General features: G+C 40.7%; 1 protein-coding gene across 1 annotated transcript; it reads left to right on the plus strand.

Annotated features, from left to right (window-relative positions):
- Window positions 1–523: 523 nt before the first annotated feature.
- On the plus strand, window positions 524–26,207 carry LOC135494693 (5-hydroxytryptamine receptor 2A-like). The gene is made up of 2 exons (XM_064782902.1): window positions 524–1,216; window positions 23,508–26,207. The coding sequence occupies exons 1-2, from the start codon at window positions 601–603 to the stop codon at window positions 24,779–24,781; spliced, it is 1,890 nt and encodes a 629-aa protein (XP_064638972.1). The 5' UTR covers window positions 524–600; the 3' UTR covers window positions 24,782–26,207.

Consider the following 26,207-nt stretch of genomic DNA (forward strand, 5'->3'; position numbering starts at 1 on the left):
TTATTGATGACTACAGATGATTTAAGAAGTGATCGCAGCAAAAGCATGTGATAGTTGGCTTTCGTATCAATGACGCACCAAGCTCAACAAATACCTTTTCATTTTTCCGGTAGTGGAAAGGCCATGAATCGTTTTCCAGAAGACAACTGCTGAGCATTTTGAAGGCTACAGAGTTAGATATTGTCTCGAGATCCTATCCCATCTTGAATCTGATATGTTGGGAATTTTGCATAGTGCCGAAAGAGCGAACAGGTACAAGATAGCTGGTAATGAGTAATCAATATTGCCTCTCCATGACCCAATGCTCAAGTATATTTCCTATAAAAATGTTTTCATAACTTAATTTTGACAGGTTTCAGAACTTTTTTTTTCAGCATGACAAATGTTTGCACAATTGACCTCATTTGGAAACCCCAACACGGAACTGGAAGAAGTCATCTTGTATTACAGAACGTGAAGAACGTGCCTCAGAACTGGGTACAATCGCAAAAACTATATCTTTACCCCTCCATCTTTCAGATTTGATTGCTAAAGTTCGAAACAAACCGCGGTAGCGATAATGACGACAATATGTAGCATCAGAAGAAACGTGCCGCAAAGATGTTGACACACAACAACAAGAGTAGTAGCTGCCTTTGTGAATCGCCATCCAGGCGACCGGGATTTACGGGTGTACTCCGATCTGTGATATGGACCGGCCTGCCAAACCTTGCGTATTGTGATTGGGCTCCGATGGTGCTGACCACGCGCCGGACACCGGATTCGACCCCGGATTACCCTTCAACCAAAGCAAATGTGTATAACCTCCTACGGGTAAATCGGACTACGGCCCTTCACCGGACCACCAGTTATACGGGGCCACAAGATAGTGATATTGTACATGACCAAGTTAAGCTTCCACAGCAATTTTATGGGTTGCAGTCAAATGTTTCGTGTGAGGGGATTTTATGTTTTGGAATTTATACGAACAATTCAACTGGATTAAATGCGAGTCTTCAAGATCAAGGATTATCGTATTCGGGGAAAAATTGGGTGATGTTGCTGTTAGGTGTTTTTGTGATCTGTGGAATACTCGGGAATTTACTCGTGTGTTTGGCCATTTGTACAGAAAAAAAGCTTCAGAATGTCACAAATTATTTTCTAATGTCGTTAGCCATTGCTGATATGATGGTCTCCATAATCGTCATGCCGATGAGCATTGTAAATGAAATAAATGGTAAGTACGCCATCGTTTATCTATTCTGAACCCAGCCATGCCCAACTCTGCCACACTTCTTTCTCCTTTTGAACTATTCAAAAGAGATAAAACATTCCCAGTATGATAAGGATATGTGAGTAGCCGACAGAAGGATGCATTTCATGGTATATTCAGCTGAATCGTAACAGAAACAGTATTTGTCATTGTTATTCCAGTTGCGAGCTAAGGCTACTGAACCCTGTAGTAACCTAAACAACTAGCACTCTAGATCATCCACCCAGGCCCTGTACAGATACTCAATACTTGTCACAAGGGAGTCTAGCCTGGGCAAACGACACGGTTCCATATTTAATCTATTGCAGCAATGACTGTCAGTCGGATGTACCCAGTTACTCCGAGACAGAAAGATTAAAATCGATCTACAGGGAGTCGGGAATGCAGTACTGACATGGTTCATGTGCATCTTAACAAAACAGTTACTTCTCCAGCCAGCCAAACTTGATTGATTGCAGCCAGAACCCAAAGGGCCAACTGCAGTCTGATCTTCTGACTTGGTGGCAGATGAGTTAGTTCTTTCCCAAGGGAATCTAGCACGGAACAACGACATGGTCATGAACTGAACAAAATAGTTTTCTTATAGATATCAACGACAATATTGACTGTGCCAGTGACCCGAATGAAGCCCAATTGATTAAGTATTGCAAACTCTGACACCGACACCTCTAAACCAATATTTCCCCACCTCAGGGAGGCTAGCATGACCAACATGTCTACAGGTTAGAAGAACCCGCAATACTCACGGGGATGACTGCAACATTAGAATAAGAGGTATTTGTCAGAAGCGATTAGCAAAGCCAGTAGATAATCTTAAGTCTTAGGTTAATTCTGTTACAACCATGAACGTTCGAGAAGCGAGCTGAGAAGTTTGTCTTGTCATTTCTTTTACCTTACCCAAATCATACTAATACAGCATGTTACCCATTTCGCTCAATTGCAGCTAAATTATTTCGCTTATTGCAATTACTGCTTATGGTAATTTCAGACCAGTTATTTTTACACCAGGGCAGTTTTCAGCTATATCTTCCGAGGAAACCTAACCAACAGACCACTATAATAGCTTACAAATTACGACATAAACCATTGCTTTCTTTACGTATCGATTGCTTACTTGCCCCAAACATAAAAGACGATTTATCTAATTCCATCTGACTCTGGAACCAATTGTTCAATATGGCTGGACGTCTCATGGGAGTCTGGTGCAAGAAATGAGGATACTCTACACAGATATTTGAGCAACAGAATCAGAACACTGCGTTGAGGGCGTACGCGTTCAGTCTGTTCACAAGTAAACCACAGACCTTTTTGAAGAGCTAGGCGAAAACACCCTAAACAGCAGCTTGTAAAAGCCTATGATGAATTCAGATTTAACATTAAAAGGCTACATAAAAAGCTAAGTGGTTCTCAAAAGAGCCAAATAAGGGAAACAGACAACATCATTCTCCAAGTTCCCACACAGCATCAGCGTAGCTACACAGAATATCCAGTCATCCACACAGTGAAATGCAACTTCAAATCAAAGTCAACTGAATGCAACAAAATCACCATGGCCCCGGGGATGGTGTCACCAATCTTAGTCATGTATAAAACAGACGCTCAGCAGAATTGATATGACCCTACTTTCATAAAGTGAATCAGCGTATTCATTTACTCGGTGTTTGATTTGAGATTCAGGGCTAGCGCTGACTCGACATTCATTTGATTTTAGAGCAACCCGGTAGAATGCTGATGGATGTATTGATGACATGAGGTGTGAGAACTTAGGGAAGCATCTTGTTTCTTAAATCAGGCAATATCAGCCGCAATCTCTCGATGTTCAAGAGCCTGTGGTATGTGATTTGAATTTGCTCTTCAAGAAATAACAACACAGCGTGTTGAGATCTATTTACGATTTTAGAAGATTTCATAAAGGGATGTTCTCTCAGTAGTTACTGCTGCCAGGATAAATATTCTCGGTAGTTGAGTGTTGCCAGACCTGCAGCAAGAATGATAAGAAGGTGCACGATGCATGAATAACATCCATTGAAAACATCTGTCTGCAGGCCTATGGACTTCATTATTCTATGAAATACTTCACTTTCAAAACACAGTTGCACCAAAATAACTCTCATCTAAATTGCTCCAGCATGTCAGGTGTTGCATTATCTTTGATTTGGTTGGTTTTTCCATGAACAGGAGTTTTTAGTAACTGGATAGACTACAAATAAAAGCACGATGTGATACAAAGCACGAATCGTACCTCTTAACCGTGTAAACAACTTGTGTGATAAACGAAAAAGATCCATTAACTTTCCTTTTAGACAGCATAAAATGCTCAGTCTTGCCACTGGATGACAAAAACTAGAGGATGTTGTTAAGAAATAGTAAAAAGACTCACTGCTCCATTCATTATCATTATCAGGCAAATGGTCTGATCTCGACGGCGAATGGTGGAGGTTGTGGTGAATACAACAAATAAAATCTGAACTGAGTTAACCTGAGTGTGATGTCGGACGAGTGTACATGTACCTGCTCCTATACCAGGGAATTTTCAATTTTAATATATTGCTCAATTTTACGAATTCAGAAAATCAATACATTTCAAACAGAGATATGTGTGTCGAGAATGCTAAATAGCAAATACAAATGTCTTGGAAAATCAATTCTGGTTCAGTTTACCAACCCTTGGGCACGACCAATCATTCCCGTCAACTAAAAAAGGTCATCAGCTTATCATCAACATCATTTGTCATCCGTCACGATGCTCGTTTCAAGGAGAGGATTTCATTCAAGTCGGTTGCACTAAAATGACAACGAATTTTTGTATAGATCTCGACAGGATTCATCGCTTTCATTGCTTATAAAAACTAATTTGTATGAGTGAATCTTCTCAGATTCTCATTAGCTCTCGTTTAGAATCGACTTCACGGCGCTCATTACTTTTTCTGTTGGTCATAAATCTGATGCCAGAACTATTTTCCCATACAAGTGTCTACAAATGAAACCACTTCACTTTTTTATGAGTGACTTTGGCATCAGTGGATGATCGAGTCAAGGTTTTTCTGTGCATGGCGAACGATCTATCTTTTTTACTGGATATAATGTCACGTATTATCAGGAAAGAGTGCTCAGGGGATAGATATACGATATATGCCATGGGTCATCTACGGTCAGGCCGAGTGATCAGGGCAAGCATCCCAATGACTTTTATGATTAGTTATTCCACTTATTGAAGGAGTCTTGGCTCTTCACAAAAAACATTCCATACTGCCAACCGCCAGACTTTCTCGCCTTCTCGCCTTGACAAAAAATGAAAAGCATCGAATCAGTTATTAAAATGCCTTGGGAGCATGTTTACACGACAAGACCAGTCTGAAACTTTGGTCCCTACAAAGATCGAGCCAGTAATTCAGTTGTTCCGGAGCTTCATCATTAATCCAGCCGATAACGTTTGACATTCACGTTGTCTGGAAAGTCGAAAAAAGGCCCTGGCTCCAGCAAACCTGCATCCGAAACCATTAGTCTTCTAAGCCACGGCCGGACTGACAACCAATTGCATCAGCAAATCAAGTGTCATAGCTTAGTCAGCTTAATCCGCCAGGTTTCGGCTCCCGAACATGTCAGGAAAAAAATAACTTAAAAGTCGAATGATCTCTTGTAACCTGCGTCTATGGGGGATATGTGGGGATATGTGGGGATCACTTTAATCCCCCCCCCCCCCCCCCCCATGACCAAAAGGGACCTGTTAACGAACAGTGGTCTCTTAATGGTTTGAGTAAACAATAAAACAAATCACCACAACAATTCTAACAATGCTAGCAATTGTTTCAGTGAGACTGGCAGACCTGGCCCTTCACAAGAATACTAACATATTAGTCTCCAATTATTAACATTCCCACACCATCTGTGGGGGACCCGAGATATAATTCAACAAATGAGGTTATCTGCTTTGCCAGGGCAACAAGTGTGCCTGGGGGAATGGTTAGCCTGATAAATGAATCAACGACATAAGCTGGAAGCAATACTGGCCTTTGGTCGGAGGACAAGATAAGGGATTCAGGAACCCATCGGGTTCAAGGCTGGCAATGACAAAACAAGACTTAAATGGCACAAGTGTTACGGCGGTGCAAGTGTTTCCAATTTCCAATTTTAAAGTCCAAAAAAGTTTTAGGACTAACGATGTTGCTTCATTTTGAGCTAAAAAAAAACAAGTGAAAAAAAATGTTGGACTTAGAAATTTTTTTTATCTTTCAGTCAGTTCAAAAAAAAAGATTTCACAAAAATTTTCCGATTCAAAAAAGTTTTAGGACTGATGATGTTGCTTCATTTTAAGCAGAAAAAAAAACAAGTGAAAAAAAGTTTTGGACTTAAATTTTTTTTTCATCGTTCAGTAAGTTAAAAAAAAAAATTTCACAAAAATTTTCAAAGTCAAAAAGTCAGAAGTTTTTTTATCGTCTAACTATGAAGACTGGAACCTTCTACCAGACCCTCTCTTGGAGTCAATGTTGACGTTCATCTTATCGAAGACGCATCTGTGTAGGTCAGCACCGGGAGACGCTCGACGACGTGCATCAGCCGATACTGGTAATGATATTGACTCGTTAGTATTCTCAGAGAGGAGATCCATAGATATATTTTTGATGAGAGACATAGTGAGAAAAAGCTGACAGCTGCTGCACAAAACTACGAGTACTTGTTGTTAACTCTGAGCTGACCATGTGACAGCTGTACAACAAAACTAGGTGCACTTGTTGTCGACTAGATTTTTATCTTTTTATGATTTGCAGAATGTCTTCCTACGAGGTGTAAGTGGTCAAACTTTGGACGGACCTTGAGCATGGTCTATCGTTCAACAATGAAAAGTGCAGGGACTATTGTCTTCTTGCATGGCTTCAAATCTGAAAGTATAGCCAGGAGAATAATCCGAGCGATTTCAAATAGATATTAGACAGTGTTTCATTCAGCAAACCTGCTTATATTCTGGTGCCCTTTGTCGTATCTGAGTTCCTTATTACTCGGTTCATTCACCTTTCCCTGGTATGTTATGTCTTATTAGTATATACCACAATCAGCATGTTCAATTAATGTGTTATTGTTTATGATTGGACCCATTTAATATGCAAAACAATGAAATTGGCCTTTACCTGACCGATATATACATCCCAACCATGCGAATAAGGTAAATTCAAGCATTGTGCACTTACAATCACTATCAGTGTCAGTGTCCTTGGAAGACTAATCCCATCTGCCAGTCTATTACACTGATCAGACAGCACTTACCGCTCAATTACTGCTGAAATGTACCATGGATATTGAGTGGTAAGCGGCTTGTAGTATCAGCCTGCGCATTATCTATGCAGTACTGCTATTGACAGTGACCTGAGATGATGCATCTATGATCATATCTGATTGTCAAGTTGCTCAGTATATAGCACTCACGACCAAGGCAGAGGACGGTTAGAGATCACCAAAAACGGTCAGACTAACCAAGGAGCAACCCGACACACAAGGCTTCAGATCATAATGTCCCCCAGTAACACACACTCTTAGAAGTATCATCAGAAAGAAGGACTTTTGGACTTAGTGAGGCAAGATCGATAAAATGAACGGTTAACAGCCAACCACCGCTCAGTCGTTGCTCAGTGGAGATTCATTTCTGATGATTGCTTCCCATTCCTAACAAGAAAAGACTTATTTCTTTCTCTCGCTTGGTCAATGTAACCTCTCTTTCTGACCTGATGAAGCTCAATGAATGCACAGGTGAGATGTTCTCACTTATCCCCCAGGTATAAATGGCATCAATCAGTTTCCTCCGATGTCATCTTAGAGAACACTGGCTTTAGTATTGCTGTTTTCCCAATATTCTACAAAATATGACAGGTGACGGAATGTACCGACCTCGATCTTTATCCTTAGCAGCTATACACTCTGCAGTCAGCGAGTCACCGATGGCATCTGCCTCCTTATTGCTTCTCGATGATTGGCCCCCGGAAAGAACTATGTTTGCTACCACTTTTCTTAAAGAATGATACTAAAAATGTGATTGATGACAGAAAGCAATAGTTCCAAGGAGACAACCCTGGTCTTAATTAGAGCAGCTGATGCCAATCACCTGGAGTCTGCTCCACACGAAACAAGGGCAACGCTCTAATCATGTATTCAGCAAACAACACATGCCATCGACTCGTTTGATCATAAGCCATTTTGCCTACCAACATTGCCAAGTGCAGCAGGCTGTGTGGAGTGCCCCTACAAACATGTGAAAAGATGTGCCACAACTTATTAAAATGAGGACCAGTCTTATTCCAATGATAAAGCTAATTTGTTCCTCTCATCCGTGCTCCACTCCAGGCAGGCCGTCTTCTTGCCCGTTGCCTGGGATAGCATTCTCATCAGGCAGCTCATTTGCCTCATAGGACGAGTATTTGATGTCGCCTTACGATAAGCAAGGTTGATCATTCTCAAAGCGCAGACTTCGGTCACTCAGAAGAGTGTGAAGGCTCGAGACCCTCATGCAGCGACAAGGCCAGGCTGTTCAACACGATAGTGTAGGACTCTTGACTGCCACAGTTACAGGACAAAGTCACCATACACGCTACAGCTGTTGTCAAGTGTGTGCTTTTTTAAAAACAGTCCGGGATGGCTTTCCATGTTTGAAGCTGGCAGCGCCTTTAGTGACCCAACTCTTGTCTTATTCACATATCATGCGTCAATATTAGTAGCGAGTGATAGCTGCTGTCAACAAGGGTCCGGGGGGATAGGGGAGGGCTAGGGATATATCATGGTTGAACCGTACCTCCAATCAACATCTCTTTCAAAGAGCCATATCGGGTCAGGTAATGAACACACGTCTCTAATATCCTGCTCCCATTTCCTAAAGGGATTACTACCCCTTGTTCGGATGTCTGCTAATCCTCCTTGTTTCCGTCGTCGGCATCTATATTATATTGCTTCTTATCTTCGTGGCTCAAGTGGTCTGGTGGACACCGGTAGAGTTAGGTTCCAATAGGGCTGGAGATGGGTTCCAGTTGAGTTTCCATCATACTAACATTATGATAATCTCTCTCATTCTGACAAAAAGCACATTTAAGTCATCTGCAGCTGTAAGATTCGACCTCAAACATATGGTGTCAAAAAGGTTTAGGGACTGATGATGTTGGTTCATTTTGAGCAGAAAAAAAAACCAGTGAAAAAATAGTTTTTGCCAGTTTTGCCACTGTCATCAACTGAATCAAATACTTGTCGAATACCTGTGTCAAGCCAGTCCTCATCATAATCGCTATTTTAATCTGACTGAAACCAAGATAACCTTTGAAACAGCGCAGACCTGGACCAGCCAACAAAAGCAACACTCCTAGCTTGGACATGTGGAAAAATAATACTTCTGTCATCATCTCGCCAACATTATAGTGCCCTTTTAACGAAAAAGGCCGCCTTTATAGGCTGAAGATACCAAAAAACTGAAGACAGCATCTTCGTCGTCTTTTACTCTAACTTGCACTTACATAGCCGCAGGTAACAGAGTCAAGACAAATACAGTAAAACCCCATTCAGCTTCGGTGCTGAGAATGGCTTGATAAACCTACTCATATAATGGAAAATACAGTCGGGTTTTCTTTTAAAAGGATGGCCTAGGAAAGGTCATTGTTAGAACAGTATTTTAAGACATATATAAAGCAGTGGCTAATGTGTTATTGGAAAATCTTGGGCATTCCAGAATGGACTTTTCTCATCTGCCACTCCTTGATAACAGGGTTTCATATTATGATACATATTTTAGCAAGATATTCACCAATCTTTAACACAGTGTTAACAGAACATCACCAGCTAAACTTTAAAAGCCAAGGCCGTTTAGTCAAACATGGAAGTGTTTCTGATTCAGGGTCAAGTCGACTTATTTTCTTATCATTTTCAATTGATAAAACTGAACTAGCTGCATCGTGTACCACACCTCGGATACCGGCACATACCAGTGCACATTTCGTCTTGACTTATATTCATCTGACTGACTTGTCAAATGAAGCAGCACAGTAACACTGCGAGCCACACAATGACCTGCGATACCAAGGCAGAGCATGCATCTTCCTTCAGAGGCAAGTCTCGCCGACTTTTCACATGAAATACCGTAGGATCAAGAAGTAATGGCCATCGGGCCTCACACACGTCGGTGTTTGCTTTATCTTCATAAAAATGTGACGAGGCAAATATTTACTTAGACAGGAAATTGTTGGTGACTGTGATAGATAACTAAGTCAGCAACTTTACATTGGTTTAGTGTGTACACGATGGTTTGCCTCTGGGAATCACCGCCGAGACTAAAGTAAAGGTTTGGAAATTGCATTAAATTTCGGGGAAATGCAGACATTTCTGTCTAGTTGCAGTCGATTCCAATGAACTACAAAACAGTTCATTCAAGAATTGGTCTTATCGATAGGCCGACCTTTGCGACATAATTCAGATAATTGTATCTATGTCGTTTGTGAAGGATATCGAATTCGAAAAGCTAGTCGAAGACGGAATGAATCAGCCATGGCTTTCATAGGAAAGCGTGGGCCACTGCCGTAAGCCATGAATAGACGACAATTTCATCACTGCTCAAGCTGATCGCTTTCTAACAAACACCATCTTATAATGTCATTGGTCATCTTCCAATCTTTTGAGAGTGAACTAGATTAAGGCTATACATCATTATCTTTCTATTGGTTGTTAGGTCTTAATTAACAATTGGTGCGGTGCCGTGCTATCAAGAACGTCGATGTGAGATTGAAGTGCAGCACACTGCCAACTGGATAATGTGTCATTGCTCCTTTACCCATGTTACGGAGTAAAAGGATTTCGGAGAACCGTTACTTGTACAAGCCCTTCATGTCCATCCATAACACTAAGACTGTTCAAGCAAATCAGAGCAAATTTGTGATGGCAGTATAAATAATCATCGATGTTATCTTGTTGTTGCTGCTTCAGTTATTCTGAGGCCACATGGCATGGCACCATTCGTACAATGTCATCATAAAGGCAATACCGTTGGCAATGCATCATACACCTCTTTCGACCATGCTGTTCGTAAAGCGTTAAGGAGAGCAGCTGTCTCGATGAAGATAGACCACTTCACACTTAATCAGATACCAAATAGCGGTTCCTTTTACTTACAAAATGACGTAGCCAGGCAGACCTTACTTATAGCGCAGGCTAATTTCCCATCAATAGCTGTTCATATCCCCGTAATGCTTCCACAAGCTGGCGTCGGCTTTCGACGAGATTTTTTATGACGTTTCATATAATTTGGTTGCGAGAATGCCAGGCATTATTGATGCAGCGTCGGATATGAGGTTAGTGTTATGTGTTCACAAAGGATTATTCGAGGTATAGGGTTGATGAGTAACACTTTTTCCATCGTCATCATGATAAGAGAACTGAAGGGGCTAATGTGATAGTTTGAAAGAAGGGATGAACATGGTTGGATGTTGGGAGTTGAGCGATACCAAATTTCCTGTTCTTATTATGCTGTCTTTCCCATTAGTAAAGAGGAAGCGTGAGAGTTTCAGCCAGTGTTCTCAAAAGGGCAGAGTGTGGCACCCTTTCAAAATAGAGAATGCATCAGCCAACAAAATCAAGTACATGTACATTAAAAGTACTCAATCAGTCAAAAAAGGTTTTCACCTGCACGATTTTTTATATGAAAACTCTTCACCGGGGCAGTACAGGCTGTTTCGATCAATCCGGAAATAAACAAGGAGATATTAAGCACACGTTTTTCGTTTGTTCAGTTATATTCAGTCAACAGGTGCAAGCCATTTCTTGATAGGCAGTTATTCAATCAATATCATCCTATTATGTTTTACGTGGCTTTGTACTGGCTGTTGTAATCAATCCACACAGCTCTTACGTGCATAAATGGACATAATGTTTGTGTTTACCAATATCTAGTGAATAGGTACACGTCATTACCAGATAGGCAGTAATCATTGCACCAGCATCCATAACATGTTTCACTGATAACAATTATCTCCATTCTCCTGGGCCTAATTGACTCCGTAATAGCCCGGTAGACTCATTAGAGCCATTTTGTCAAACTCCTTAACTGTCTAAACTATTCACCCCTGATCTAGTTAGTTCTTGCTATGATTGGATTACTTGCATCAGGGCAGATTAGATGAGACATGGATGTGATTATATATCTATGCTACTGAACCAGTCAACAGTTAAAGATGGAACAATAATAGGCAGTGTTGCGCTCATTGGACCTCTGTGAATTGCTAGCAAGGAAGGAAAGGAACGCAATCATTGGGAGCAAACTTTCAAAGTGTGCACAGATTAGACTCGCGGCGAATCTAGTCAGAAACACAAATGTAAAAAATAACGCTGAAAGTGTATTTTAAAATATGCATTTCCGAAAAAACGAACTGTACAATAACAAGATATACGTAATTTATAGCAATTCGAATCAATCAGTTCCGTCGGTCCAACCGACACATCATAGTTCTCCCGATGTAAAATCTCAATTCAGCGACCTCAGTTGCAGGCTATGAAACCAGAGCAGGCAGAAGGCACACCACGCGACACGACACAGCAACACAATTTTCTACTGAACCATACACGACACCCGTCACCGATACTCCGACAAACAGTCGAATAATCTCCAAAACCAAGATAGATCAGCGGGAATGCCAAGATAGACCAGGACACAGCTAATGCAAAACGTCACCAGGATTTGGTGGCAGTTATGACAAGATTGACCAGCACACAACTTATCAAAAGCGTCCCCGAACACAGCAGGATTCGAAGGCAGCATTGCCAGGATAGACCAGCACAAAGCTAATCCAAAACATCTCCGCACACAACAGGATTCAGTGGCAGCGATGCCAGGATAGACCGGCACACAGCCAGTACATATGGAGAGTGGCCTATGACGCAAAGTCCCGATCATCACTAATAGCCCAGACGGTGTACGGTGTCCAAATGACCAACCCCATTGTTGCGTACACCGCAACACGATTGTCAGTCTGGATACAGAGAATTCCGGGACAAAGATTATTCATTTGTGCTAATGGCGAGACTTTATTCAAGCAATGCACAGACCATCCAACAGAATGAAAGATGCGCCTGTTTGTGTAATGATGCTTGAGTTGATAGCCACCTTTAAAAGAAAATACTGGCGTGCTACGTTTCTCGTGGGGTTTTTTCCTCGTGATTTGTGTTTTCTTTCCCTCTATATTGCCTGTTTGTGCAGCATTGGGATGAATCACTCCATCCCACCGAATGAGCACATAACACCGACGATAGACAAATACATCACAGCTAACAGTATATATGGCGAATGTTTAACAAGGCATCTCACACCCACCTCGCCCCTTTTACACTCAAATAACACTGTTATGGAGTTGATAGTTGCAAATCCTGATTCACTCCCAGGAAATTTTGACCAATAAAAGTAATACCTACAAGTATCCGATGTTATCACCAATTGTCGACTTACAAACCCGTTTTCAACTACATGTATCTCCAACGCGTCGATCATGCAGAAATTTTCGTTTTTTTAATCATTCGAATTCATATGTCGTTCTCTTAGAGTCAATTAAACGAGGTGTCAAGCTAATTCATAGCCAGAGGCAAAGTGCTCGCATGACGCTTGCAAGAGTCGATGCGGAATATTTGATCAATAGTTTCCTCTTCAACATCTATGGTTTCATAGTCGAGATGTAATCAGGAAAAGTCATCAGGTTTCGCTGACATGCTCCAACAAAGTTTGGAAGTGGATGATGTGAGACATCCGATATGAACTTAGAACTTCTCTATTCCATTGTTTGAGACGCTGAGAGGGAGGGGCTAACGATTACGGTTGGGTTTGGGTAGTGATGGGGCAAAGGTAAAGGTGTTGGTGTAGGGTGAGGGTGGGCAAATGCGTTGGGGTAGGGCAGGGTAGCAGCGTCACGAGTAAAGTCATACGGCATGTCACCATTTTTTCCACTATCAAGCTTTTATCTCACATAATATCTACTGTCCGATACAACTTTTCAAGCAAAGACATCATTCTGTAACGTTCGATGTCCTTAGTCTACGTGAAAGGTGTTTCGTTCGACAAAGGGTTATCTGATGTCATTGGGTGATGCCTTCCATAATTGCTGGGTCACAATGTTTCATCTTAGCATGTCTGTCTTATGCCTCAAACAACTTGCCTAGCGAAAATGTCTTTCATGTTGTGTAGGCGGGGTATAGTTTCAACTATAGGTTCTCTGATGGTATGCAGTAATGGCCTTCAAACTGCCGCCGATGGTTTTATCAAGAAGCTCATATTTCTAATATGCTGCCATTTATAGAGAAATTGTGGTGAAAGGCTAGCAAGGACGCGTCGGGCCAATATCGGCCCAATGTTGGCCACGACATCGGCCCGATGCTGGCAGCCGATATCGGGCCGATGCTGGCAGCCGATATCGGCCGATGCTAGCAGCCGACATCGGGCCGATGCTGGCAGCCGATATCGGCCCAATGTCGTTTTCATCATCGGTGTGATATCGGCCAAGTAGAGCCAAGAATAGGATGGGCCTGGAGACTACAGGGCCGCTCTGGAATTTGAACTAACATTATTTCATTTAGATGATCCGATTAGGTTACCCTTTCTTTCTTCTCCGCAAGTCTCTCAGTGAGACCCTGGGAGATGGTGGGAATTGACGACGGGGCGCTCCCGGGTAGTAAAAAAGCCGTCTACACTGCCTTTGTAAAGTGGCTAGTAGTCTTCAAAAATGAAACTTTAAAAAGAATTACACTCTCCCATATGATTACAGGATCATGAGTCTTCCTCGCCTACATCATTGATGAAGAACCCATTGGCATGCAGTCACGTTATGTACTATTCACAACACAAACATAGAGAGGCTGACAGGCTGGTTAGGTTTCGAGTGACGATTCCTGTTTCCTCAGTCAGCATGTTTACCTGGGGACATGTCACAGGCCCCTTTTTTATAATCGATAATGGTGACATGATGATATACACGATGATGTGCGTGCGTTATACTCGTCTGTTTGTTTGCGTAAAGACCTTTGGTTAGGGGGCTCTAATTGTGATGTCCAGATGACTTATAAGAACAGTATGGGACAAAAGCGATGTACTCTGAGCTAGGGGAGACATAATATTGGACATTGTTTACCTTACTCTGGCTAACCTGGCCCCTGGCTATATATCTCCCTTTATACAACTGTATCTTATGTTGGTTTTTCATTGCATATTAACAAGCAATGCCATAATGACAGAGTACGACAGCATGGTGAAAATGATTTTATTTTGACTAATGGCATATGGGATCGATTAAGATTGCAATAAAAAGTGACAGAAACGCTATAAGTGGAATCAACCTGCATTACGTTGATAAAAGACACCCATTAAATGCCAACAATTTGTTAACATTGCCATTAATAACATTCTATTTAAATTCATGAGGACAGATTTCGATTTATATCTCAAATGAACAGCACTTCGAAATCAATTACAGTTTAAATAAACATAACTTCTGGTTAAGTGCTAATAAAAGCTTAAAACTAAAGCTAAACTGGCTTGATCACTTGATGGATATACAACCTTCACAGCTTATAAGCTCACTACGTAAATGAAAGCAAATACAGCTTGTTGTAGTTAGAGTTTTCTATGTTAAGTTTGCAAGTTTTTTCAGATGATCAATCAAATTGTTTTTGAATGTTATCCGATAAAGCTATATTTAAATCTTTCCCAGACAAACTTAGAAGAAAACTGCCTGGTCTTTTTGAGTTAGTGCGTGTGGCTATATTTGAAAACCACTTAGTATGCACCAATATATCTGCTATATAAAGTAACTACATGATACATCTAAAGGTTTATTGGAAAATTATTACTTTATGTGAGCAGAGACTGTTGCTGTCAGCGTGAGGACAAAACATGAATGTTTTAAATAGACATTAGGGAGCAGGAGCCTCTTAATACACCTTCCTTTTCGCGATCAAAATAAAGGGCACAGAAAGTCCCAAGTTTCGGCTGCCAAACGCCCACATAGGCGTCAAGCAATCAAGAGTTACATATCAAGAAGAAATATCAGCAAATATGCCTCAGCATGCAGTATGAAACAGAAAATAACCAAGCTCTCTAAATCTGAAATAGTTTAGTGCAAATCTCTTAAAGAACATTGAGCCATTAACATATCATTGGATTTATGGATATTCATCAAGAAGTTGGTGTGCCATGAAATAGATTCTTGCTTAATTACCTAAGAATGGTTTATAATGGTACTTAGACAAGGGTTCAGTGATTTGGTGCTGTGCAGAAGAAGAGATAATTAAGGAGGGTCGTTGGAATGCTGATCAAAGGGTAATGAGATGGATTGCTAGCTTTGAAATAGGGGCTATGAGCTGTGAAATGAGTATGTGTTATTTTGTATGCTTGACCCACGGTTATTCCACTTGTAAGTTGTGTCGTCTTCAAATCATCACCCAAATACTTGATATGATACTTTATTCAATGAAGCTTTTTTTCACTGGTGCCCCTACCACAAACAATGCTCTAAAAGAACTAGACCAGCAGATCATCATAAGACAGGACATCATTGTCCCCCTAATTAGTGCCATGCAGGTACCCTTTTGTTCCTCCCCCACTCCGGAGGGAGATGAAGACTAAATAAAGATGCATGTACCGGAAGCATGGGTTGATTATAACGCCACAAACAGCTTTGTGGTATATCCTTGAAATAAGCCAATTAAAGTCCCTGTCACACTAGTATATGTCGAGCCATCCCTTCTTTGATCTTTATTTATAGAAAAGATAAGGTGTATCATCATACAGATACAGATTATATGCACTCAAAATATCGAGTGTTGGATATTCAAGGCATATTGTTTGAACCGACAGATGAAACAAATAAAAAAATGAACGACAAAAAAGCTTGCTCATGGATGATATATGATTAGTAGTCAACAACTCCTTCATCACCCAAAGAGTTATTCAGCTTAGAAAGGGAAACAATGCTTCTTCAAAATGCTGAAAAGGAGGATACCTGGCAACAGTATCAGTGAGTCCTCAAATCAGCAATTACTGTATTGCGACATGAAACAAGCAGGTTTTATCAGGATATTGCAGCTGGCCATGTAATCCTTTTTCAATAGCCTTTGTGCACTTTTCTCCAATAAGACACCAGGTTTTACCTTCATCCTACCCACCAGTATTGGTTCGGTTTATTTCACCGTTTCATGAAAAAGGACCAAGGCGCCATGGGCGGTGGCACAAAGAGATGATTCTGAAATCCTATCTCTGTTTGAATGAACATGACGGGTATACAGCCATGATTAAATGAGCGGCGATGAACAAACACCATGTACTCTACTATACTTAAAGTGAAGATGAATTTCAGTAATTAGAGTTCTTTTCTTGAATATTCTGATGAAGTTCTAACTCGTCCAACAGCACTCTTTTCAAGAGTTAATGTAAAAAGTGACGCTTGAAAGTTTTATGAGGAAAGCCAGCATTAGCTGCATAATAAGATAATGCTTTCGACCGTAACGCACATGCACCAATTTCCTTCTTGTTCCTGCTCGGAGACGTTCTACAGGACTATTTAATTAACACTGTTTTCTACCAAGGTTCCCAGGAGCTTCCCTGCGACGCGTTGTGCATCTTTCAAAAAACTGGATAATGGTTTTATGGAGTTCATTACCACAAGGGGCCACATCATAATATGGTAGTCTAATCCTTTTTCGCTGCAGTGAGCTGTGTTCTGGGCTTCACATTTTTACGACTGTATGCTGAATCTTAGACAAACTTTTGGAAGAAACAGAGTGTCCTCACAGTGTAGTTATTATAAATCAGGTTCAAAAATATTGTAGACCAGGCGTTTCCGTGATTTTCTTTGTCCCTCTCATAGGACTCCACGGCTCTGGGGCAACAGAGGCACCTGCTATTTCCGCGCCCACATAAGCTTGGAGTTAACAGATGAAAAAAAGTCTGAGCACAAAACAGCGTCACTACGTTTTGAAGGTGCCCAAGGGCAACTAGAAACCTAACATATTTTTTAGCACAAATATATACAGACATTAATGGGGGGGGGGGGGGAATCATAATCGGAAAGTTACGACAGGCAAAGGAAGGAAGTTATTTTTGACAAATGCAGTTATTGAAATTTTCGAAACTGGAAAAAGAAAACAACTCTACCATATTGAAAAAGGTAATGAGTTGGCATTGGATTCCAATATTCTACATGTGTTTTGGCAAACTCCGTGATGAACTTGATTAGGGCATAATGAAAATAGCTTTTGAACAGTCTCATTTCTTTTCTAAGGACGAACATTTAATAATCATAAAGGCTGAGTTTATGAACGACTTGAATTTAGAACGTGAGATAAAATTCATCAAAGAAGATGTCACGAAATGGCTGAAACTGTTTTGTGCATTTTTCAAAGATATGTTTCATTTCGCTGAATCTAAAGGACAGAAACCTTAATCACCCTACCCCTAGCCGCCCCTACAGTATACTTAGGTCAAACTTTTCAAACTTTTGAACTGATGAATAAGTTTTGCGGGAATACCTAATCAAGCATTTTTTTCCCCGGATTTTCAACTTCACTAACGCGACCACCCCGGTTACGCGACCATTCAACCTCGGTCCCATGAGTGGTCGTGTTACTGGGGTTCCACTGTATATAGTAATACAGACTCCAAAGTTCCTTTCCCTTTCAGTCGTACATTCATCATGACAACACTGCATATCAACTGAGCTAAAGAGATGGCTCAATTGAGACAACATTTCAATTTCCATAGTGAAAAGGTTAATCCTTTCCATGTCTGATCGTACTTTACATCTCGGCTTAGCTTAAGAACATCCTCATGGTAAGCTTCAAATCTTTATGAAAAAGAATTAAATGGAATCTTAATGCAGTCGCAGACTGTCAATCCCCTTGTCAACACATTTCAAATGTGAATGCGGGGCACTCAGCTCTAATAGTAGGACTGTGTTGTGAAGGCATCAGTCGTTCGTCACTAATGTTATAGCTAAAAGCTTGAAAGTGAATAAGAGACACTATTATAATGTTTAACTCATTCAGGGACTACGCTTTTGAAACACAAGCGCTTGGGCTTTTAACGATTTTTCGGACAACAAAGGTAAGCTAACCAAAGAGGTTTTCAGCGAAACGACAAATCACCAACTCATGAACACGTGTGAAAAGGTCATCAACTAGTTTTTCATTCAGACTGGCATCAACATCTTTATTGACCACTCGAAATGCCAACATGACTATTGATCAATACCTTTGTTATTGAAGTTATTTTTCTTTCAAATTTAGATTTTGCCTTGAGGTAATATTGTTTTCACTTTAAATGGTAATCGCCAAGGATGATTGAAATTCTAACAGCCATATGAACCACTTAAGTTATGTTAGAAATATAGTCTTGGAGCCCACTGGCTGGATGAGTAAATCAAGGTACTGATATTAGCTCGCTATCGATCTATAACAGAGAGTAGCCTTTGTTTTTCAGAGATACAACCCCTCGGGCTGATGTCTTCCAAGTAATCAATCGACAATCACCTTTTCAAGACACAAGGGTGCACTCTTAATGATGACATTTTGTTTTCAATGTCGACTAACTATCGATCCATATTGAAAGTATAAATGGGAGGAAGATATCAACTTTGAATCACTCTTCTATATAGTGTGTATTGGTACCGTCAGTGTTTTTCCAATATTGTCGTCGGGATAACTTGCAGCCAGAAGCCGAAAATACTGGTCTCTAAACATTGTGCCATTAAGATCTGAGATATTCACAATCAAACAGCCAACTAGCAAATAGATACGATGCCATGTTCGACCTAGACTCATCCCAGCCAGTTTCACCAACTGCTTAACCATATCCGTTCATTCTCAGTTGTTAATAGTTTCGACGAGTCTTCCCTGAACATTCAATGTGATCGAAAAGTAATATCAGCCAAGATTACAAGGCTGTGACATCCATTTGATTTCATTCAAGATGTGCCTGGTCATTTACATATAGGGTAAGATCCTTTATGTGGCAGACAATTCTATCTTAAACTTAGACGATCGAATGAGTTACCCATTATCTTTGGAGCGCACTGGAGGAGCCTGCAGAGAATTTCAAATATTTCCTTAAGTGTCCGTCCGCAGAAGACCAGTCTGTAAAAAGTGATAAGGTGAGAGGGCCAGTGGGTGTGACTGAAACTTTAACCATATGTTGGTCTTAGCACAGGATTATTACTGGTGGAGTATTTTTCAGAAAAAATAATTGGGACAGGAATGGGACGCAAAATACGTTTTTCATGGTTTTTCAGGAAAAAGGGGTTCTGTTTCCCTGACAAAAAACGCCGATAAAGGTAATGGCCCGGCTTGAATTTTACAACTGCCGTATTTATCAACAATAACTGGGATTTTAGAACTGTTAATTCAAACCTGAAATGAAAGTCTCATCTAATTGTGTTTAATAGGATTGTCATCGGAACTGATTGAGTCTAATTAAATAGACATCATTGAATTAAAATATCGGTTGCTGGATATGCCTCGGGGTAATGTTTGTAAGAGGGGGGATCCTACTACAAGTATCATCATCATAAGTATCACATCATAAAGCTAGGTTCAATTGAACATATTAATAGATAGGTACATGTGTAGTCTTAACTTCAAGTTGATTATGAGAGGTCCCACACACACAGAGTCAATGCAGCCGTGAATTTTTCAACTGGTATCAAAATTGACTTTTAATACAAAACTGGTAAAGGAATCAAATGTGGGTGTGGCTCCTATCTTACTCGTGCCGTTTAATTGATACCGTACAAGACCAGCTTCTCGCCACACACCGCCTCACAGTCCAAAGACAGATCCTTGTTTTAAAACTGCAATGATTCGAACGACTTGTGTATTGGTTGAGCTGCTACATTCTCTCCTCTTCCCTATAAATGAGGTAAACTATCAAATGATATCTAACATGATTCGTATCTGTAATCAGGAAAGAGACCCTAGTTGTTATATTCCGGGGATTTATACCGGCAAGAATGCTCTTGTCGACGATTACTATCGGGATTGATATTACTGGTTGTGATTGGTGATTTGTATGGTCTCGTAGACCCCCAGCGGCGGTAGCTGGAATAGACAGGGGAAGTCGATATCGGTCGAGAATTGCCTTATTGCGTTCTCGTGTATACACAACCAATGTGTGCTTGTTCTATGTTCACAAATGTTCACAAATTCACCAAATTTTTTTTCACTGGGTTTTTTTTCTGCTCAAAATGAACCAACATCATCAGTCCCAAAACTTTTTTGACTTTGAAAATTTTTCAAAATTTTGACTTTTTCTGCTAACCCTTACCCTAACCCTGAAAAAATTCTAAGTCCAAAAAAAATTGTTACTGGTTTTTTTGTTTTCTGCTCAAAATGAACCAACATCATCAGTCCCAAAACTTTTTTGATTTAGAAAATTTTGATTTTTCTGCTAACCTTACCCTAACACTGAAAAAATTTCTAAGTCCAAAAATTTTTTTCACTGTTTTTTTTTTCTGCTCAAAATCAACCAAAATCATCAGTCCCGAAACTTTTTTGACTTTGAAAATTTTTCAAAATCTTGACTTTTTTCTGATAACCCTTACCCTAACCCTTCTATTCGGCTAAGAAAGGGAAACAATGCTTCTTCAAAATGCTGAAAAGGAGGATACCCTATCACCTCCCATGGTTTCAAAAAACCATGTTCATATTCATGAACATTACAGGGGAGTACATCATCAGGATCTACGGAGTACAATACTGTGGACACTATTAGTCAATCTTCAGAATGTTTCCTTCTCACCTAACACCGGCATCGTTCCATTATTATCAGCCAGCACATCAAAGTCATTCCAAATCAAATAAGTCTGTCACAACTATCCTCACACGAGGTTTCGACAAGCCACCACATCACAAGTCCTCACAAATCAATGAAATCTTTCAAAACCAAATCACCTAAAGTATCACTGCAGTATTAATCTCATTGTCGATAAGTAGATCAGTGGTTTTCGTCACCAGCAATTTTTATAACAGTTTTCTCATTGCGGTGTTTCTGGTTTCTATCGGCGCTGGTGCTAATTGTATTTGGCGCCATCACGACTTTGTCAATTATCGGATTGCGGTTATCATCAAGTCAGAATTCTGCCAGATTTTTCTTAAATCTGAGATAATGTTTTTAGCTATACCATTAGATAACGATTGTTATTGACTCGAGTTGTTTCTGCGGAGATTCGCTGTTTTTGTGACCGAAACGCAACAGTCTAAGTATACCAAGCTCAAGTTTTAAAAGAAAGCAAATATGTTGTCCTAATGTTTTCAAGCCTAGTCGTAATTAGTTCATTAGGCTCAAGCATTCCTGGAAAAGTCTCTGATTTTTACCCACCTGTGTAGGGAAATACGTCGGCACCGATATCAATTTGCTGAGATTAGGAAATAGTGTTTGTCTTGATGGAATGATGCCAGCCATTTACCCGATCAAAACATGACAGTCTCAAAGTCCATGGAGACAGCGCAAGGTAGAACACCAACCACAAAATGTCCATTGGTTATTCAAGTAGAAAATGGCATGATTGTTCTCGGTATCTGCTGCCTGTCAAAGAGGCACAGATGAATCCAGGCAGATTGAAAATATCACCCGACCGTGGAATGGTGTTTATTAGCAGTGGGACTATGGAGCTGCCATCAAGCATCATGACATGAGAGTGCAGCTGTTTTAGGGGGACGCGCAAACAAAAGCCATAAGGGTACTGAGTACCGTGTTAGGCTTTCCTGAATCACTTCAGTAAAAACGTTTTGGGACCGCACTCTGGCACACTCTTTTCTGGTACCCACTCCCAAGAAAGACTCATATGGCTGAATATCTCTTGAAAGTGATTCCGTGACACAGAGTCATCATATTCATATTATATGGCATGCATTTTGTCTCGCGACTCTGTTAGCAAGAGTGTATAGATAATAGAGTCAAGGATGTCCATATTGGTCAGTGATGCGAAAAATTGTGGCCATAAAAGCTGCCATTGAGCTAGTGAGCGAGGACCAGCGAATACTTGACAAGACTGGCATGGTCCTACTATATTACAGTCACTAATATTTTCTTGTTTCCTGGATACATGTATTTGGCAGATCTTGAGCCTGTGAAGAGAAACAAGAGTGACATGACCAACTGGTCTATGGGCAAATATAGAAGTTTGGTGGAATACTGTTACGCTTTCTTTCTATTCAATCTCTTTTTGGCTTTCCAAGTCAGATTTCGGAGAGATTGAAAAGTCGAGGCAGTTTTTGTTAGTTCCACCTCATTTTTCCTTTTGAGACAACCTCCCCCGTCTGCAAAAAACACCATAGCATGATCACGCCTTATCCTTCCCTTGTCCACAAGCCATGTCCAGACTTGCCTAACAACGTACCGAGATAATTGAATCAACGATGGACATTTGGTCAATGATGTGTAAAATGGTGTCCACACTATCTGGGTTATGTAGGCTGTCCTCGGGAGCAGACATTAGTCAGGGCCAACCATGTGCGCAATGAGTTGGCTGGAAACACTCCATCCATTTTGTTCTAATCAAAAGTAGTTGGCTGTGTGGGAGGGGACAGCAGTAGAGAATAAGGGAAAATAATTGATGACAATGGAAAAGCAATGTTAACGACGTCAGCAATGTGTGAAATTGTCTCCTGATATTCGCTTTTTTACTAACGAGTGTAAGGGGTGGACAAGATCAATCTGTCTGGACATACTTAACCAGGCCACAATGCGTGAGAGACTGCTAACAACCTCACGAACTAGATGGAGAAAAACATATCGAATGTTTTTTGTGCCTGATTTCTTAAGGACCCTGTCATGTCTGTTCTCAACCTATTAGGTAATAAGCGTCAAATTGCTGGTGAATACTTTATAACCGGTATTTCACAGCCCATCTACTAAAGGCAGTAGAGCCACCTGCTCAACGCCACTCCAACTAGAAATCCAACAAGAATACGAATGGGATTTGTCATTTTGGACAGGTGATGATGACAGCGGCATACTGGCAGCCTGGAGAGCTGCATATTGGCAGCTCAGAACGTTTTCGTTTTCTTCTTTGCAGGTTAAGGTGTTACTGGCTGCCCGGGATCCTGAGGAGTCATACATGGCCACTGGGTGATCTGCCCGACGTATTCTTCCAGCCTGGTTTTATGGATTTATTTGAGATTGCAGCTACTATGACATCTGGTACCACTGTTGTAATTGTTTATTTATTTACTTGCTCTGACTTTTTTTTCTCCATTTTTGTCTTTGCAGGTTACTGGCCACTAGGACCGGTGATGTGTAACATTTGGTCACTGAGCGACGTCCTTCTCTGTACCTCCTCCATCCTGCATATGAGCACCATTTCACTCGATCGCTACATTGGAATTCGGTCGCCGTTAAAGACTCGGAACAAATCCATGCGGATAGTCGGTGTAAAGATATTCTTAGTATGGCTATTAGCATTTTCGATATCAAGCCCGTTGTTTGTGTTAGGAATAGTCAATGAAGCTAATATTCTCAATGATGGTATATGTGCGCTAGCAAATCCTCATTTCATAATCTACGGCTCAATTTCTGCCTTTTTTATACCTCTCATGATAATGGTAGTGACATATGTGTTGACAGTAAAGTTATTACATGAAAAGGCCATGCAGTGTAAGAACTCAGGAAAGGAGGGTAAACCTATGATAAGACGCTCCATGAGTCGTCGTAGTAAACAAGGTCTAACACCATTAGTTCAAGGGCTTACACCACCTAGAGTGCAAAACACGAACCCATTTAGGAAGATCAATAAATCTCGTGAGAACGGGGTAATACCACCGCTACGACGTTTGCATAACCATGACAGAGATGCAGGACTTCCAAGTGAAATGGAGCCATTGACCAAAGAAATCAACACTAACAATGGTGGCAGTGCTGTGGCGATGGGGGTAGCTAATGCTGCAGCGGTCACTATGCCTGGCTCACATGGACTTCACAGTCGCCACGCCTCAACTTCAAGTGAACAGTCAACACTTTCAATGAATAGTACGGCTGTCCCAAGACTGAAAGGCCTCGTCCAGAAACACAGCATGAAAATAAAAGCCGCAACAATGATGCTGCAACGACGTGATGCAATCGAAAGACGTGAACGTGAAAACGCTGTAAAAACAGAACAAAAGGCTGCAAAAGTTCTTGGGATTATGTTCGGGTTATTTGTGATTTGCTGGGCGCCATTTTTTATTGTGAATATCACTATGCCACTGTGTTCCTCTTGTGTGTTTAATGGACAATTGCTCACAGCATTCCTGTGGTTTGGCTATATCTCATCCACAATCAACCCCATCATCTACACGGTGTTTAACCGAAATTTCCGACTTGCATTTATCGGTCTACTTCTGTGCAAACCATGGCGAACGAATAAGATTTATAAGGCGACATTCAATGGGCTTTATAACCAGCCATCACCTGGTATAAATGCCCATACAGAGAACTCATCGAATCAGTCACAACGAGAAGTGGACGTTACTCACACAGATACCTCTTACAGAGAAACTGCCTGTTAGGATTACTCGATACTTCATGTACCTCCGTAATTAAGGAATATGTCCTTTTTATATCCCAAAACCAGTTGCACCAGCACTTGCCAGTATCATTCATTCATTTTTTTATGAATGACAGGATAAACCCACGCGTGTACATATCAGTGCAGATCATCCAGAATCATATTATGTTGACAAATAAAGTCATGATTCTCAAAATGTCGCGGGCCACGATTCTGTAATAATTTTGCAAGGTCATAAAACCTTTTCAAATGTGATAGACAGAACAAACATTTTTGGATAAGAGTCCTGCTTGATCCAAGGACGACTCCAGTAAGAGGAGCAGGATAAACTGAGACTGAGGAAACACATCTCTGAGAGATTGTCATTGACTCAAGGGCGGTCCCGGTCATAATAAGTAGGGACTCATTTAACCAATATGGTATACGCATGTTCCATAAGGACAAGGTCAGTTTATGAGAAGAGCCCATGCACATTAGATATACAAACCAAATTTCGGTTTCTAAAAATCGTTCCAGATGCCACATGGTAAACACTTTACCCAAAGTAATTAATAACGAAACTATTCTCTGTCGGTATAACAAGCTCAAACGGATTCTTATGTTTGGTCGTGGGGGTGTAGTTTCGAAAGGCGACAGACAGGCGGCTGAGAAATTAGCAGGCGACTTATAGGAACTGAGAACCTTGACCAAAATAAGAAAAGTGTAGTGATCTCAAATCGTACTTCCCAGATTGGGAATAGTGTAATTCTCATCTATTAAATGTGTGATATAATGCAATTGTTCGTTGTTTTCATATTATGTTATTCACAAAAGTAATGCTACTCTGAAACCGCAAATTTCCTATAGAGTTAAAGTTTTGTGGAAGTTATTGGTTTTGTTTGAATACAGCCGGCACTGACGAGTAGGCCTTAGACTGGTCCAGGTACGGGAATTCAGGGCTGACCCAGACCTTATTCCAGCCTAGCCAGGTCTAGCCAGGGTTGGACCAAGCTCGTTAGTACTCATACGGACCAAGGTTGACCCAGGTTCGGCAAGACATGAGGTGAGGGGTGTGTTAAGGCATACTCAAATCAGATGCATGTACACTTACAAATCAGATGAATACATGTTTATTCAAATAAACTCGTTGTATGTTTGTTCAAATGAACTCATGTTTATATATGTCGGAAAAAGTAATCACGGTTTTCAGAAGTGACAGTTTGTGTACATGGTTTGCCAGAAGTTATTTTTACATTGTACATCAACCATCATGTGATCCATTGTACATCAACCATCATGTGATCCATTGTACATCAACCATCATGTGATCATTGTACATCAACCATCATGTGATCCATTGTACATCAACCATCATGTGATCATTGTACATCAACCATCATGTGATCCATTGTTAGATATGATTGGCTATTTATATAATTTAGATTGTA

This window comes from Lineus longissimus, chromosome 10, assembly GCF_910592395.1.
Source record: "Lineus longissimus chromosome 10, tnLinLong1.2, whole genome shotgun sequence".
Lineage (NCBI taxonomy): Eukaryota > Metazoa > Nemertea > Pilidiophora > Heteronemertea > Lineidae > Lineus > Lineus longissimus.